Source organism: Galeopterus variegatus, unplaced genomic scaffold (assembly GCF_000696425.1).
Source record: "Galeopterus variegatus unplaced genomic scaffold, G_variegatus-3.0.2 Scaffold575, whole genome shotgun sequence".
Lineage (NCBI taxonomy): Eukaryota > Metazoa > Chordata > Mammalia > Dermoptera > Cynocephalidae > Galeopterus > Galeopterus variegatus.
In genome coordinates, this window is record NW_007726686.1 from 293,951 (window position 1) to 312,465 (window position 18,515).

The 18,515-nt window shown below is 40.3% G+C and overlaps 1 protein-coding gene across 1 annotated transcript in view; it reads left to right on the forward strand.

Moving 5' to 3' along the window:
• USP24 (ubiquitin specific peptidase 24) overlaps positions 1–17,206 on the forward strand; it is a 113,799-nt gene extending 96,593 nt beyond the window's left edge. Inside the window, 10 exon segments of the mRNA XM_008570147.1 lie at positions 284–386; positions 2,076–2,197; positions 3,112–3,225; positions 5,297–5,362; positions 7,496–7,562; positions 8,742–8,820; positions 10,874–10,949; positions 11,355–11,441; positions 11,814–11,924; positions 14,431–17,206. Of these exon segments, the coding sequence (XP_008568369.1) occupies positions 284–386; positions 2,076–2,197; positions 3,112–3,225; positions 5,297–5,362; positions 7,496–7,562; positions 8,742–8,820; positions 10,874–10,949; positions 11,355–11,441; positions 11,814–11,924; positions 14,431–14,493 (888 nt within the window). The 3' untranslated portion in view covers positions 14,494–17,206.
• The last annotated feature ends 1,309 nt before the right edge of the window (positions 17,207–18,515 follow it).

Consider the following 18,515-nt stretch of genomic DNA (forward strand, 5'->3'; position numbering starts at 1 on the left):
CTGTGTTGAGGTACAGGAAGACTACCTGGCACACTGTAAGCCCTCAGTACCTAAACTGAATACATGAATGGATTGGTTTTAAAATAGGAGTTAATATGTCTGATGGGGAGCCCTTTGAGCTAGCCTAAAACCTGTGACTTTTTTGTACTTTGACCTCTTCTACTATCAAGCATTGAGAAATAATTGTGGCCCAAAATATCATGAACCAGCAAATCCTCTCCTTTCCTTTTCAAGTTATTTCTAACCAAAACGCTAACATCAACTTTATCTTCTCTGATGACAGATACGTCGATGGAGTTCAGCACAAGCACGAGAGTTTGGGAATCTTCACAATACAGTGGCATTACTTGTTTTGCATTCAGATGTCTCTTCCCAAAGGAACGTTGGTAAGCTTTAATGTATCTTTAATACATCAGAAAAATGAAGAGAAAATTAATTTGTCTAGCGTGAAGAATAATAATGTTAGCAGTTAAATGGATATTACTTGTTTCTCATTTGGCTTTTTGACATTTGAGGAGCACTTAACATTTCTTTTTTAATTCATGTTCACCTTTACCTTATTTTACTAGTTTGTCACAAGAGAAAGTGAATCAATCATTTATCTGGGGGTAGGAGATATATAAGTATTAAGCAAACAACACTCTAGGATTAAAGGATAATTCAGAGTTCATTCACTGCTATAATTTGAACTGATGTAGTGGGGAAAATAGCCAAGGTATGGGTTGGAGACTCCTAGCTATGTGAACTTGACCAAGCCCCCTGACCTTTCTGATCCTCAATACAAAATGAAAATATTAAAAACATAACTCTCCATGTATAATAAGGATTAATGAGATAAATGTTAAAGTACATTGTAAAAACAAAGGGTATTCAGATGTAAATTATGTCATTGAGATATATTTGAATATAAGATATAGTTGGTAGCATTCCTTATTTTGTTACTCAGAACCGATAGCACAGTCATCATTTAATATAGCTAAGACACAGGCTGTCCTATATGATTATCCAACATCCCAACTTGTGCACGTACAATTTTTATACTGTTCCTAAGCCTTGTCACGACAGTACCACCACCAACAGTAATATAACAGAGCAGCTGAAATGTATTCAGTGTTTTCAGTGTCCTGTGCTTTTACGTGGTACTTAATATTTATTGCATTTAATCCTCACAGCAAACCAATGAGGGGTATTATCCCCTTTTATAGACGAGGAAACTAAGATATAGAGAGGTTTAGTATCTTGCCCAAGGTCTCACAGCTTACGTGGCATAGCAGCCAAAGTATGAGTGCAAGCGTCTGACACCAGAGGCTGTAGAAGGGTTTTTGTTTTGGGCGGGGTTTTTTTTGCAAGTCCAAGAGATCTATTTAGTACATCATGGTAACTATAGTTAATAATAATGTATTGTATTCTTTTTTTTTTTAAATTTGTAGTAAGGTTTTAATATCCTCTGGCCAGGAAGATCTAAGGAAACTAGATCAAAATCACAGGGTATCATTCTGATAAAGCAATTCCTATTGACTCTGTAAAGGGACATGAGAGGAGCACTTGGGTAGTTGTAAGGTAGTTTGCTTCCTAAATTCTGATTCATTCATCTAAAAAGACAAAACTACCTAAATTCATGAGCTCAGATAGTTTTGTAAAAGAAAATTATAGAATATTTGTTTTCATTTAGCAAATGAGATAACCCCATCCACATGGGTTGATTCTGCTTAGCATAAGTGATCTTGGCCATTATTTGGGGACAGTTTTTTGAGGAACAAAAGTGTCTTGTCCAATGTCTCTTCGGTGGCAACTTTGGGCATTTTTTACTATTTATATTTTTACGTCTCTGAAAGATTTTCTTGAGTGGGAGTCGTTAGGAGTCCACAGCTACATCTCAGGCAAGCATTGAAGGAAATAGGTAACGTCTTGTGCTGCTGCGTGTCTGTCTTCCCCGTTAGGCTGTGAGGGAAGGGGTGTAAGTACTCAGCAACCGTGTGTGTGAATCTTGGAGAGGCGCATTACCTGTGGACGTCTGTCTCAACACCAAGCGTAAAAGGTTTTGTTTTGTCTTTTGTTTCTTGGGTCTCCTAAAGCTCCCAGCGTATTCAAACATCGGCCGCCTATTAGCATTGCTCCCTCAAGTCCTCTGCTGCCCCTCCACGAGGAAGTAGAAGCCTTGCTGTTCTTGTCTGAAGGGAAACCTTACCTGCTAGAGGTATGCACTTGTTATTCTAAAGCCATTTTCTTTTTATTTTAGTTATTTTTTCCTATTTGAAGAAAAATGCCTTTTGTTGTTAGTTGTATTTTGCATGTTACTCTGATGAAGAGGAGTATTGTTAAGAGAAGAAATGATTCTTTCAGATTAGTTTCTCTTCTTATGTCTACGTCATAAAGAAATAATTAGTAGAAGGTTAAATTATTAGTCTTCTCTTCGACCAAGAACTGGATCTCTAGGTCCAGCTCAGCCACTTACCCCTCAGGCCCCAGGAGGAGATAAATGGCACTTCACCAATCAAAATTACTTGGGTTTATTATCAGAGGGTTTTGTTCCCATTCTCTTTTATGTGTCCCTGGTTCTGGAATACTACAACTCTAAAACACACGTGTTTTAAACCTCAGGAGTATGGATGTGGGCTTCTCACGGCCGTGCATTGTGGCACACACCATGTGGCCCATCCTCAGCCAAGCTTCCCTTTACACAAGAGCTACCCCCTCTTGTGAATTTAATCTTCCAATCCTTCTTCTTTAATCTGATTTACATATTTATAAATTTATGAATATATCATACTGCCTTTGTAAATTACATTAACAATGCTGTGCTGCATGTCATTTTTTTTTTGTTTGTTTAAATCTGCCGGTGATTATTTTAATCTTTTGGGGACATTTGCCTCTGAAAATCTGATGAAAGTGGCTCTCTCCTTCAAAAAAGTGCACATCTGCACAAAATTGTGTAAAATTTCAGACAGGCTCAGACACGCTGAAGTCTACCCATACACCTCTAGCAGTTAAGAAACCCTGTTTCAAGGCAGTGTTGATGATCTTAAATCTGGGTAAATTTCAGTTAAGGCCAGGAACAAGTGTGTTAATTGTGAGATGAGGAGAGCTTATTCCTCTTCTGTCTCCCACTAGGTGATGTTTGCTTTGCGGGAGCTGACGGGCTCGCTCTTGGCACTCATCGAGATGGTGGTGTACTGCTGTTTCTGTAATGAGCATTTCTCCTTCACGATGCTGCATTTCATTAAGGTAGGACCTCAGATAAAACTAGTGATAGCCGGACAGCCTTCAGTTGAGGCAAGAGAGCCAGGCAATATGCTGCTCTTCATAATCTGAATTGTTTTTCCTACTCATAAAAATTGTGTAACCTCATTTTTTAAAAATGAAGAATAAGAAAAGAACTCATAATCCTACTATTCAGTGATAAGCACCATGAACATTCTCTTATTCTGTCCTTTATTTTATTTACTATATCCTTTTATTTTCCATGAATGTATTTTAACATAATTGGGATTTTATTGTCTTTATGCTTTTGTGCCTTTTATTTTTTTATTTGACATAATAAGTATTTTCCCGTATCATTAGAAGTTATCTGTGATTATAATAATTCACTCTTTCATATACCGTAATTTACTTAAACATTCTCTTTCTAGTGATGCACATTTGCATAGCTCTCAATTTTTAACTAGTCATACTTCACTTTATAGTTAGTAACAATGGTATGGCAGCCATTATTGTGCAGAATGGTTTTTCTGTTTCAGATTATTTCCCCTGGCAACATTTTAAAAATCAAAAGTAGGTTTTTCTCACCTTCTGAAATAGTGATATAGTTAATTATGAAACTCTGATCAGTAATTACTGTTACTCATGTTGCACCTACTGGGTGCCAAGCACTATTCCAAGTATATATTTATTTAACTCACTTGATTCTCAAGTAGTTCTAAAAGGTAGATATACTATTATTATCACCATTTCATTGTTGAAGAAACTGAGACACAGAGTGACTAGCCCAGGGCCACAAACGAGCAAGTGGCAGAGTGGGAGTCTGAACCCAGGAAGTCTGGATCCAGGGCCTGTGCTCTTAACCACATTGTTTACTGCCTTTATAGTATTACTAGAGAAACATTTAAGCACACGTGTCATTTTTATTAGTTTTCAATCTTTAATTTCTAGTTACGTAGATACTACATTCTCTTTGTGAAAAATGTAAGCGTACAAATAAGACCAAGGTGTACTTTGACCACCACTAGTCATCCTTGTCTCCTCTTCTCCACTCTACTCCAGGGACCGATACTGTTACATTGGTATGTTTCCTTCAAGGCCTCTTTGCATGAATTTAGACTATTAGATTCTGCCCACAGAATCTCTACTATACCTCTTTCCTACACCAGTATTTGTAATGGTGATACATGTAGTGTTAACAAATAGCAGGTGATTAGTGGATTATGTCATTAGGCTCTTACTCAAATATGTTTTGCCCTCGGCCTTTTCTGTACAGACCTCTATCAGAGGTGATTAAGTTCTTCTCTTTGCTGTGTACTAATTATATGACCTTGGGCAATTTTCTTTTCTGCAAAATGGGAAAAAATATGTCTTGATTCACAGTCTGTGAAGATTTAATGAGGCATCTATGTATGTAAAGTGCTTACTTAGTACCACCTCTGGCACCTTGGCAGTGTGGTGTCATAAAACTGTCCTGTTCCCATATATTTGTACTATTCCATATAGTCATACCTCATATATGTATAAATACACAAAGGAATGTGAGTTTCGTGAACCTGGCTTTCTTCACTTCGTGTATCTTGGCCAATTTTTCTATTTCATAAGCTGACTTTTTAATGTGCTTCACTCAGCATATGTACCTCAGAGCATTCTCATTTGCGTTCTCGTAGCTACATCAGCATATGAGAAAAACAAAATAAAATATGTGTATATGAACGTGCCTCAGAAAATTCGTGGAAAATAGAATTAAAAGATAATGTGAATCTTTCCATGAATTTCTTGAAGCACCCTCGTATGTAAATTTGGGTTTGTTTAGTGACTTAAAATTCTCCCCTTTCCTTTCTTCCTCTCTCCTCCTTCCTAATTTCTTAGTAAAGTGTCACAGAGTATTGCATCTGGAAGGACCTTAAAGGTTGTTTATTTCAGTCCTCAGATTTAGCATTTGGAGAAACTGAGGCCTGGAGAGGGGAATTGACTTGCCCAAGGTCAGGCAGGTAGTGGTAGACCAGGGCTTGGCTTGAGCATTGTTGATTGACACTCCAATGTGCTTTCCACTGAAAAGTTACTGGAATTTTTATGCTTTTAAAAAACATTTCAGAACCAACTAGAAACAGCTCCACCCCATGAGTTAAAGAATACATTCCAAGTACTTCATGAGATATTGGTAAGTCATAAATGTTCTGATATGCTTGTATTTAGGTGTTTGTTAGTCAGCATGAGTTTATAAATAGTAAATTATATGCCTTTTATTGCTTTTCCATTCATTGGTCTGCATTTATTGAGTCCTCTTCATTTCGGTCATGTGCTTTCTACATTATTGATTTAGAGGTGAGCAGTAATAAAACTCTACCTCCTAGAATCTCACAGTTTAGTGAGGGAGCCAGGCAAGTACATAAGCAATTATAGTGCAGAGAGCGCAGGAGCAAGGGATGATGGTTAACCCTTCCCGCGGCCCTCCAGTGAATAAGTCGCCAGGCTGAGCACAGATGTTACCATGTTTAAGCTTCATGATAACCCTGAGAGGTAAATTGCTGGTTTTACACTTTATCAGATCTATGGACACCATGGATTGTATATGTACAACTGAAAATATTTCTTGAGGACCATGAAATTGTGAACTATAATCAGTTGTAGGGTGCTTTCTAACTTCAGAAACGTGAAAAGCAAGGGGAAAAATCAGTTATATTCAGCAAAATACAATATTATTGGAAACTGACATTTAGAGAGGTAGAGTGATTTGCCCAAAGCCACCCTTGGCAGGTCCAGGGTTTACAGCCAAGCCAGGATCTGAGCCCAGCAGCTGGTGCCAGAGCCCGTGTTCTCTGCCACACTCCTGAGGAGCTCAGAGTTGTAAGTAAATGGTGTCACTAGAAGAAGGAGGAGTGGACAATGAGTAGAGCTTGGGAAAAGAAACCCAGACCATATTGTGAGAGACTCCTGGTACAAGGGCCAGGGTGTGTGGGCTTTTTCCTGTAGGCCAGTGGCTGCACGCTGGGGGCCTTGGTGCCAAGTTCCACCTGTATGCTTGTTTTGTTTGACCCAAATTGTTTTTTGGTTTTTTGGTTTTTTTAAAATTTCTGGATTCCAGCCTATCTAGAAAAGTCAGATGCTCTGACCATGTAGGTCCCATTTGCTGCATGCAGCAGTCACCGAGAGCAGTGAAAGCATGCCCCTTCGATGGGCCATGTGGTCGCCAATTTCCCACTGCTCTCCCTGCTGCTGTTGTCTGACACTTAGCCCACTTGCTCATTCTGGTTGTCTCCCTGGCGTCTGTAGGCATTTAAGTTTGCAACCCCTACTGTCAACAGTGGGCAGCATGAAAGGGTTTTAAGCAGGAGAGTGGCATGACTCGATTTGTATTTTAGAAAGATTCTCCTGGCATCTGTTTTGAAAGACAGACTAAAGAAAGAAGCAAGTTTGGGGATTGGAAGACCATATAGGAGTCTGGCAGTAATCTGAGTGTGAAATAACGAGGCTTATACTAAGGAATAGGCTGAGGGTAGAAGGGGGCAAGGGACAGATCAAGAGGTATTCTGGAAAGAGAATCTATAGAATTTGGTGGCTGGTTATGAGCTAATGAGAGAGACTAGACCAGGGGAAGGACTGTGTTCTCTTTAGATCCTTAATATTTAATGTAGGCCTTGGCACAGAGTAAGCATTTAATAAATGGTTCTGAATAAGAAAACATGTCATGGATGCCATTTCTTAAAAGCCTATCTTTCTGTTCCCTTACCTCCTTTGGTCCTATTGCTTTTACAAACTTGGGAAGATTGTTGCTCCTCAAGGGTAGGCTTATGTATTGTTCATCTGTTTAACAATAAATCCCTATAGTTAACTACATTGTGCACAATCTGGTGCCAAGAACTAGAAATACAGCAACAAGTAAGATATAGATTCAGCTCTGTGTAGCCTGGCAAAAACTTTCACATCAGTTTTTAGAGCCTGTGTATATATAACAGCAAAACTTTAACACATTTTTAGTAAACAAGTTAGAGCATAAACCATTTGTCCTTAGGATCATGAAATATATGTCCTCATAACCCACAGATAACTTTAGATATAGTTGGTAAGAACATGCAGATAGGAAATGAATGGATCTTTAAATATTAATTGTTTTTCATCTTCATTTAAAATTTAAGATATGTTTGAGATATATGGCGGTGATAGAATATTTGTTTGTACTGGGTTTTGTTAAGTTACAAAATAATCTCTTGAGTAGAATTATAAAGAAGGCATCAGTAGCTATGACACAGGTTCCTTTTTTTATTTACCAACCTTTGTTTCCTTCCTTTCACAGGTCATTGAAGATCCCATACAAGTAGAGAGAGTCAAATTTGTGTTTGAGACAGAAAATGGATTACTAGGTAAGTATGCCTGGCCTTATGGACAATTGTCTATAGTAAATATGTAGATAGCCTGGTGTTCTGGCAGGTTCTGCCTCCTGCTGCTCTCCCCTGGCTTTTATCAGTGAGTACTACATTAGAAGTCCGGTTAGGCCATTCGGTTCCCTCATTCTAGTCAGGAGAATTAAAACCCAAAGATCTATTGCCTGGACACTCTTACTTATTTAGTAAGGTGTAGTGTGGGATCCTTTTACCAGATCAGGTAAGATTCAGGAGTGCTGTGGCTTTTTTCCAGCAAGCTAAATGCCACTTTCTGATGCAGGAAATCTTTCATCCACTCTACAGCCATTGGGGAGGAAAATAACTAAAATCTCAGACTCAGGATGTTGTCAGCCTTGTGAAATGTGATTGTCTTTTTACTGCAGTAAAAGTGTACCCAAATTTCCACTGACTACTCATAAAAGTTTTTGGCAGGGCTTTCTTATTCTGAAGGCTAAATTGGCTTTAATGAGCCATGTATTTTTTAAATGTTTAGTTAAAAATAGTCTTATCCAACTCTCACCAGCCACCTGTATTGCCAGTTAATCTGAGTCATTTTAGATTTTGCTATTAAGAGATTTAGGGCCTCCTTTTATTCAGAAAGGAGATTTAAGCTAAATTTTGTGCCTACAGCTCTCCAGGCCACCCCTTTAGAACAGTGTACTCAAGTCAGAGCAGCACCCAGTTTCTCTGGAACATAAAAACTATAAACTCCTCAAGAGCAGGGACCAAGTATTTGTTTTTAAATCCCTTAAACACAGAGTAGGAAATAGTTGTTGAACTGAACTAATACCATTAATTCTCATTTATCAAACTAAAAGTATTATAACTACTCTTCTCTAAGTAGCATGGTGTATGGAAAAGTTTGGAAGCTTCTAGTTGAATAATCAGCCAACATAAATTTTAGTTCTTTTTCAGTTCTCCTAAAAGTCAAATTTTCACCACCATGTATGTTTTTTGAACATATTTAAATAGTGTTTCCACCCATTAGAATTTGGAAGATTCTGTTGAGTCAGGTGCAAAACCATGCTTTTAGTTAAGTTGTTCCTTATCTGCTTATAAAAATAGTTTATAAACTTTCAGAACAAGAGAGCTTGTTATTAGTTGGACCCACGTTCAGTTTAGTGCTTTATTATTAAAGTGTCCCCTTCTCTTTCTTAGCTTTGATGCACCACAGTAATCATGTGGACAGCAGTCGCTGCTACCAGTGTGTCAAATTTCTTGTAACTCTTGCTCAAAAGTAAGTATTGACTTAAAATTCAGGGAGGAAGTGGTATTGTAATTACAAGTCAATGTGACCAGGAAAAAAATCTGTGTTGTTTTGGTACCTAGAGAGTCCAGCTCAGTCAGGGCATGCTTGCTTGGAATACAGAAACCTATTCAAGTGATCTCAAAAAACTATGAAGAAGGGAGTATTAAAAGAATAGCATATATTATGGAATCAAGAAGGAAAAAAAAGCTAAACCACCAGGCCTTGTGTCAGAAAGGCAGGAATCAAGGCAGGTTTGGGGACCTTGAGATCAAGAGTTCATGCATCTTCACCTTCATTAATATAACCCAGCCACCAACTCTTTCAGGCTTTAGGTCCCCAACTTCAAAATAGCCTCTCAGGAGACAAAGTCATGTCATCTGTAGCTCTTGAGCACATATGAACCATGTGTGCCATGGCACCATGCCTAGTACTTTGCCTGTATTATCTTATTTAATCTTTGTATCTACCTTATAAGGTTAGGTGCAGGTTTTAGTCATCACTCATAGGTGGGATATATGTAGAATCATAGAGCTAAGACTTGAACACAGGCTGATTGTCTTCAAAGGTTTTTTTTTTTTTTGACTGAGTAAAAATATACATAACATAAAATTTACCATTTTAACCATTAAGGGTTCAATTCAGTAGCATTAAGTACATTAACATTGTGCAACCATTACCACCTCCAGAACTCTTCATCTTTCAAAACTGAAACTCTACCCATTAAATACTAACTGCCCATTTCCCCTTTCCTTTCCCCCTGCCCCTGACAACCACCATTCTAATTTCTGTCTCCATGAATTTGACGACTGTAGGAACCTCATATATGTGGCATCATACAGTATATATCTTCACATGACTTGCTTATTTCACTTAGCATAATGTTTTTAAGGTCCTTCCACGTTATAGCATGTGTCAGAGTTTCCTTCCATTTCAAGGCTGAATACATCATTGTATGTATATATCACATTTTGTTTATCCATTTGTCTGTTGAGGGATGCTTGGAAAGCAGAGATTTTTAATGACAGAAGGAACCTCAGTGTTTTGCTGGTTTAGCTCCCTTATGTAGTACATGGGCAAACAAATGATCAGAGTGACTGTGAGATAATAACCCAAGGTTATGGAGCAGACTGCACTGCCATCACTGAGCCTCATGCTGGGCTTTCTTTACAGCTTATTTTATTTTTCTCTAGATTTTTGCTGATTTTTAGGCCCAGGGATTATCATCTTTGGATTTGTACTGGAGTAATGAGAAATCTGTTGGGCTTAATCTGCTGCATTTGAGCTTCCTAAACAGACATAAATTAGAGCCCAATTGAAATAACGCATGAACATGCATTATCCAGATGACATAGTATTATGGACACAGGTGGATATCATCTTGCCACAATTGTGGGTTCATTAATTAGACTTGATGTTGGCAGCATGTCATCATAAATATTTGCTTAAGAGTGGCATTTCCAAGTCTACATGGTGATGTCAGCAGATGCTCTGTCCAAATATCACTGTTTTTGTATGAACTTCTGCATGCTTCACGCATCCTCTTACACACTCAGTAATGGCAATATCACCCTCAGTACTATCTTCAAATATGAAGGACAGCTTTCTAGATGTGCAAATAAAAATGGAAAGAGAAGAAAGGGCTCCAAGTCTATAATTTAAAATTGTTTGTCCCATAACCTCATTCTTTCTTATTCAGATCACAAAAATTAAAAAACTAAATTGATTATATGGAGGTTTTATTAAATGTACAATTTGTTGTGAGTTTTTGGTTTTGTTTTCTTTGTTTTCCAGCTTTGAATTATAATAAAACTGAGTGGGTGAGATTTAGAGATAGATGAGAAACTTTTCACTATGCACCTACCTTTTACTCCCTTTTGAAGTTTAAATGTGAATGCACTACCTATCCAAAGTAGAAATGTAGTATAAAGACAACTGAGCTTTAAAGAAAGTGGCATTTGTGTTTTAAAATAAAAATCTATTGTAGATTAAACAAGTATATTTACAAAGAAAGCATTTGACTAATAAAAATCTCTTCAATCAGGTGTCCTGCTGCTAAAGAATACTTCAAGGAGAATTCCCATCACTGGAGTTGGGCTGTACAGTGGCTACAAAAGAAGGTCATTGAATTTTGAACTTTTCTAGCTGTGACATAAGAATCAATAACAACACATTTTATCAGGGAAAATCTCTTAAACCTAATTTGGAGACTGACCTCAAAGTATTTTCAGACTTCAAGCATTTCTTTAGGACAGTTGATACCTACTTGTATGCATTAAATTTGTGTCTTAATATACATGCATCTTAACTTTATAGGTGAAAAGGTAGGGGTGATTGTATAAGAAGCAGTATTTTACCAAGGTCTTGAGAGTAGCAATGAAATCTTCCATGAATCCCCTGATGTGATTGGAAGATCTGGGGAGACTTATATCCTGATTTGGATGATTTTTAGACTCTAATATGGTAAAAACAGTGGACTCATGGGGGTTGTCATCTCTGATGGCATTTTTGACCTTTCATCTCAGATGTCAGAACATTATTGGACACCACAGAGTAATGTCTCTAATGAAACGTCAACTGGAAAAACCTTTCAGCGAACCATTTCAGCTCAGGTGAGGGTCGCCTTTTGTTTTCATGTGGTTTGAAATCCCTTACATAGGATTCTTGGTATGTTTCTCAGAAATGCAGCCTCAGAGAAGAGAGGTATGGGTTGAAAATGAGAGCAAGCAGAAGAAACGGCTGAATTTCTTTGAAAAGACTGCAGATGGGTGTACACTTAAGCAAATCTGTGCAAATCATTTGCCCAGAAGGAAGTGGTACAGGTTGGTCAGCCTGGTCTCAGCAGGGGACAGAAGTTGGGGGGGGTGCTCTAGTGGCTGCCACGAAAGCTGCCAAAGGTCCAATGAAGGGTAGTCTTCTCTGGTGGTTGCTGCTGCCTCTGGACGACCCCTAACTTTTTCTTCTTGTGTTTAAATCTCCTGCAGGACACATTAGCATATGCCACAGCTTTGTTGAATGAAAAAGAGCAATCGGGAAGCAGCAATGGGTCAGAGAGCAGTCCTGCAAATGAAAACGGAGAGAGGCATTTGCAGCAGGTATACGTGTAGGACCTTTTCTCTGTGAAAGGGCAGCACCTACCCTTAAGCTTTCCAGAGAGATTCTCCATAATCCAGAGAAAAAAGATGCCTCCTCTGGAGTGTGCATCTAAAGAGACACCAGCTCTGAGCGCAATGTGAAATTAATACAAGGCTTTGAGGAGTCTATGGCTGGCCACTGACCAACTTGGAGGTAGTCATGATGAAGCCAGGCCACAGGTGTATTCTTTCCAGCTTGTTCACTACATTCGGCTGGGTTCCTAAGAGTCTCTCTTGCTTTCACCAGCCTTCCTAGAAATGTCGACCCTTTTAGGCAAGGCCTAATATACCTATTGAAATATACCTACTTGTCAGGGGAGTCAAAGAATCATTTTAAGCTTATTCTTTTTAAAAATAACATTTTTAATACTGATCACTGTAGTAGAAAAAGAAAGGAAATATGTATGGCACACCTACTATATGCAAAATACTGAGCTAAGTGTAGGAATGTGTATTACATCTTCTCCGCTGGTCTCTGGCCTCCCTAATGAGTCTCCTCGTAGCCCTGTCACAGTGCTTGGCCAGAGTTGGCCCCTGTGAATTGAGTGTTGCTGACGTAATACATGTCATTTTTTTTTAAATATCATCTTTTGGATCCTCATAACCACATGAGGCCTGCTGTTACCATGATTTTACTGAAGGGTAACAGGCTTATCGTGGTGATGTGACTTAACCCAATGTCACTCACAGCAATTTCCCTCATTACCTACTTTATTTGCAGAGAAAATAAAAGCTATCAGACGAGCTCCTGCAGCCACTGGTTCCCAAACTTACAGCCCCTGCGTCTGTCTTGTCCTCATTTCCTGTCCTGTGACAGTGGAGAAGTTTGCTTCCTCCCACCCGAGGCCTCTAGCCTCCATCCCTCCCATCTTAACAGAACTTTACGCTCCATTTCTCTCTCTCTCTCTGTTATCTTGAACTTTCCTTCTCTGCCAGATCCTTGCCAGTGCTGTTTCAGCACACTTAGTTCTGTCCCGTCCTCTTAAAAAAAGCCTCTCTTCTTCCCTCTTATCCCCTGCCCTTTACAGCCAAACCTCTCCAGAGAATGATCTAAGTTTACCTATCCCCATTCTCTTACCTTCGCTTATTCATCAGCCTCTTCTGCCTGCCTCCCTCCCCTTCTCTCCAGCTCAGCAGTGGGGGTGACAGGTGGCCTCCATTTTCCATCCGCATCCTAGGTGACTGCCCAGCAGTGTCTGACACTACTGGCTACTCCTCCCTCTTGGAAACTCTCTTCCAGGGCTTCCGTGACACTTCACTTTCCTAGTTTTCTCAAACCCTTCTGGCTGTTCTCCCTCAGTCTCCTTCCCAGTTCAGCCCCCTCTAGACCACCAGTAAATGTTCCTCATATCTCCATCCCATGTCTTCTGCCCCCACGCAGCACTTTCTCATTCACACCCACAACCTTGATTCTTCTGAGTTCCAGGCATGAACTTCCAGCTCTCTTGTTCTTGACATCTCCACTTGATATGTCTCAGGGACACTTCAAACTCTTGAGTTACATACCCAGTCCCTCCTCACCTCCCCCACTGACGCTGGTACTCCATCAGTGTACTTTATCTCATAAGTAGCACCCTTGTGACCTGAGCGTCATCCCGGACAGCTCCCTCACGCTATAGTCAGTGGACCTTTAAACATATGTCAGATTGACCCAATAAACAGTGCTCATCCATCTCTTCCATCTGCCATGAGCACTTGAAGTCTCCTGAGTCCTGGGTCTCTGTAAGAACCCTTGCATCCACTCTTGCTTCTCTCTAGGTTGCTTGTTTAAACCTTTCAATGGCTTTCCTTTGCTGTTAGGATAAAAGCCAAAATCCTCTTCACAGTCCTGCTTGATTGGGCACCCCCACACCTCTCCCCACATTTTCTGAATTTTAGTTTATCAAACATACCTTGTTTCTTCTACCTCAGGCCCTTCCCACTTACCCTAATTCCTACTCAGCTTACGTAAGTCACCTGCCCCTCCCCCGCCCCACCTCCAGCCAGATCAGTCCCACGGCACATGATAGGTATTCAGAACTGTTCAGTGATAAACCAAAGGCCACACTGTTGGTGACAGAGGCAGAATTCAGACCCAGGAATGACCCAGAGCCCATCTGGCAGGGACAGTTCAGAGAGGCAAGCACAGTACCCCACATGCATGGGCATCAGCAGTGGCTCACTCAGGTCTAACGAGAGCCTGCCTGCACTGGTGCAGAGCAGCACTGTGACTTTATGTAAGTCACTGGGTTGTTCCAATGACTAAACGAAGTCATAGAAATGAAAGTGTTTTGCATATTCATGAATCCCCATCAGATAGGTGTAATAGTTATTAGTATGTTTCATTACCCTTTAATAAACATTGAATTAAGTTGCTAGGTAAGGACGTGTTTAAATTACAGAATGAAAGTAAAAGCCAGTCAGTGTAGAAACGTTTTTTCCTCTCACTTAAACTGTCTGAACTTTAACTTCCTTTTCTTTTTCACAGGGTTCAGAATCCCCCATGATGATTGGCGAGCTAAGAAGTGACCTTGACGATGTCGATCCTTAGAGGAGCATGCCCAGCACCGGAGGAGGAGTCGAGTCACAGTACTGGATGCTCAGCAACCTTTTGGACCCAGAATCTCGTCCTTGAGACCTTTAAAAGAGCCTGGAGATTGGACTGGGAGAGCTGACATGACTCTGGAGGACCGTGCATTTGACGAGAGCGTTCTTTGGCCACTAGAAAGTTTGGGAGCCGTTTGGCAGTGGGAGATCTCCCAGCGTGGGGATCAGCTGTCCAGGGCCACAGTCCGTATGTGGATTAACATTCTTTGTGGAGATTTTAGGAAATAAAGCTGGTGGCAGACTTTTTTGTTAAATGAACATTCAAGAGTGAGGGTAAAGCTATTGCTTTCTCTATGATGCTACAAAAGAAATTCATTTGGTTTTTATATTTTAAGAAAAAAAAATGCAAGCTGCCTTTAGATATGTGGGGGCAAATTTTAAATCTTCAGTAACACTGAATAGGAATATCCAATTTAAAATGGTGTAAAGATATGTGATAAAATTTCTTTTCATTGTAAAATAGTAGTTAAAGAATTCAGTTTACACAGACCTTTGTATTTAATATGTCTCCTATTTGTATAGATTTTCGGATGGGTCTGGATGAGAGCCCTGGGCATAAGCTTGGATCTTAAGGAAATGTTACCAGGATCAAAAATTGGGAAATTATTAAGCTCTTTAAGGTATTTTTCATATATAATTGAGATTGAAAAGAGCAATAAAAAAATGCGCTGTTTTCTCCGGAAATACAGGGTGCATTCTTTGACATCAGTCACTAAAGAAGTTATAAGTTGTTCCCAAAACAAATTTTAAAAACAGGAAAATAAAAAGCACTTTAAGATATAATTTTATTGAGCTTGACTTTATAAAATTATCTTTTTAAGGCTTGGAGACATATTGAATAAACTGTAGTCTTAAGTCATGTGATCTGCAATCATTTGCTTTTGCTTAAAACATAATTACTGAAACCCATGGTATTAGTTGTATATGAAGTTAAATTTTTGGAGTTGGGAGACATTGCTTTGTGAGTTTCATAGTAACTTTAATGCAGAGAAGGAATTTAAGACTTTGTTTCTCCTCAGCAAGACTAATTAACACAAAAAGATAGGCAAGGTTTAACATTTATTTTCCCAGAAATAACTAGAAGGAAGTTGAACGATCATCCTGGTAGTTGTATTCCCCAAGTATAGTACCGTTCGCTCACTTTAGAAACCAGCTCTTTTTTGGCCAGGGGGAGGGGGAAAGGGGTATTACACCAACACATTTCATATATTTTGTAAATTTTGTATCTTGAGTTGCTCGCACACATTTTCAGCCCTGTTTTGCCTTTAGTTACATGTTCTGCCTTATTTTCAACTCGCCATGCACAGAACTAGGAGAGCCTTAGGAAGTGCCAGGTTGTCACTGTCAGTTGCCAAGTCAAAGAGGCGCAGCCAGCTCCAAAGTGCCTTTTTGGTTGCTTTTGCATTTTGCATGGACACGTGCCAGGGAAGACAGCTTCTAATTGCTGTACACGTTCAATAACCCAGTCATTTCACTCTTCAACTGTGGAAGATGCTGTGCAGTCAGGCTGCAGCTTGTAATTCTGTAACTTAACGGCAGGCTAGTGATGGCTTTTGTCAGCTACACTGAGAAGATGGAAGGGCCAGCATTTAAGAGCAGAGCTGGCCCTCGGAGAAATGGACAGAGGAGACTGGCACATTGTATATGGTTCCAGTGTTCTTGCAATTTTGAATGTGATGTTCTAAGATTGATTTCAAGTACACAAATACTCCATGTGCTATTGTTTCCCCTACCCACCCTCACCTCACTACCCCATTCCTCACGGAAAGATTGTGTGGGACATGACATTGAAATGCTGGTGATGATAGGTGTTGGGATATCATCGCTGGCAACTGCACTCTCAGGAGCCCAAATTCAGGAGTGAAATTGCCACTTCTAGTCCCTTTATTTCCTATGGAAACGACGCCTCCACACCCCAGCACCTGCTGTCCTCACTGTAAAGCTTCGTCAGGATCGCCCGTCACTATGGTGTGTTATACGCCTTGGTTAGTTTTGCTTACATTGTTGCTGCAATGAACATCGTTTTCACTTTGCCAGTGACCACTTGATTTCCAATGGCTGCAGTCAATGAACCTGCTGATGACTTTTTTTAATGTAGTACAACCAAGTGACAATTATGACAGGCTTGCCTTGGAAGAGTTGTCATTTTTACTGCCAATATTTTGGATGAAGATGTTTTTATAAATCTTTCAAAATGGTCTGCAAATCAAGCAGGAATTGCACAATTAACTCAATGCTGTGTGTTTTCAAGAAGCTCCCTTAGTGAAGGCCTATCTCAGGATGGCCGATTCCGCCCATTACAGGCATCCCAGGAAAGAAAGCAAACGAGCATCCCGACGGGCATCCACCCATGACTTCTCCTGGAGCACTCACATGGTCACTGACAACTAGAATAAATTTTAGGACCTAGAGCACCATGTCATCAGACTTACCCTGTCTTGCCCCACTCTCCCTGCTAACATTGAGGTGTGTGCAGTTACTTTTTGAGCTTGGAACAAGCAGACTGGAATTTTCCTCTGCTACCTCTTGTGTACAGAATCTTGTAAAATTTCAAAAGGAAGTAGATAAACTAGGGAAGAATCTTAATTCTAAATGTGGTTCATGCGTGGCAGAGTTCTTAGCTTCTAAAAACATAAAATAAATTTTTCAAAAATGTAGAGTTGGAGCCTCATCGACATTTTTCTCCATATATCAGATTATGGCCATAGGGTGGGGGGTGGCACCATGGGCCTGTGGCCTGGTGCTGAACAGTGCTGTGATTCCTTTTACTACTTTACTCTGATGGTGTGGATGTGGTCCACTCTTTAATGGGGCCTATGGGTCTTCTAAGCCTTTTGCTGTTCTTTCCTCTGGATAGCCTGACCGTTTTAGGGTTCATATGCAGAACTTGGACAGGGATGCCAAACTCAGGCTGATGGCCTACAGACATTTCCGCCATTGCTTTCAGTTCTCCCAAGCAGTCCCCAGGATGAATCACATCCCCTGGTCGAGCTGGGTGACTTGCTAGACACCACTTGCCCAGTCTGTCTCATTCCTAGTGTCCTGTGTTGCTCACTGGGCCCCCTTCCTTGTTTGCTAGTTCATATCTTCTTCCTCCACCTGTAGGCCATGTGCATTCCTCCCGCTCCTGGTGACCATCTGCCAACCATCTGCAAGAACCAAGTTGTTCACTTCTCTCAAGTCACAGAGCTGTCAGGGTATGGATATCTAACCAACTGACACTTGATGCTGTGCCAGAGGGGGCATGTAGGATTGCATAGCAGGCCTAGGTGCCAGTGGGCATAGATACACAGTTCTGACATTCAAGCCATTAGCATCTGTCAGCTCTTGAATGCTTTCCATGTATACCACTAAAGTGTCAGAAAATACAGTTTGGGAGGATTTGTGCCTTTGCAGGCAGATCCCTTATTTATGACTTGGGCTGTGTAGAGACAGACCTTGCTTAAGACAGCTACTTGTCACCCTCAGAGGGGGATAACATCCACATTGAATGGGATAATTATACTTTGCAAATCAGAAAGAGAGCTAAAGCTGTTCTTAATTTCAAATCGTGAACAACAATCATGGACATGGCAGTGACTCATTATAAAAGCATTTGGCACTCATATACCTAACTTATTCCATAAACATTCACTCTGTGCCAGGTACTGGGGAGAGAACGATGAAAAGGGCATTGGGAGCTCAGAGCTCGGTGGTGGACATGAGCAACAGAGCATCTAGAATGCTGTAAGGGGACAGAGGGCCAAGCAGGAGGCACCCTAACTGTTGGGAACTCAGGGAAGCTACAGGAAGACGTTCATTTCATTCCTAGGACAGGCACAAGGAATAAGTTCTCATTACCAGTACAGTCACCCCTCGGTATCCGAGGGGGGTTGGTTCCAGAACCCCCTCAATCCCATGGATACCAAAATCCAGGGATGCTCAAGTCCCTCGTGTAAAATGGCTTAGTATTTGCATATAACCTAT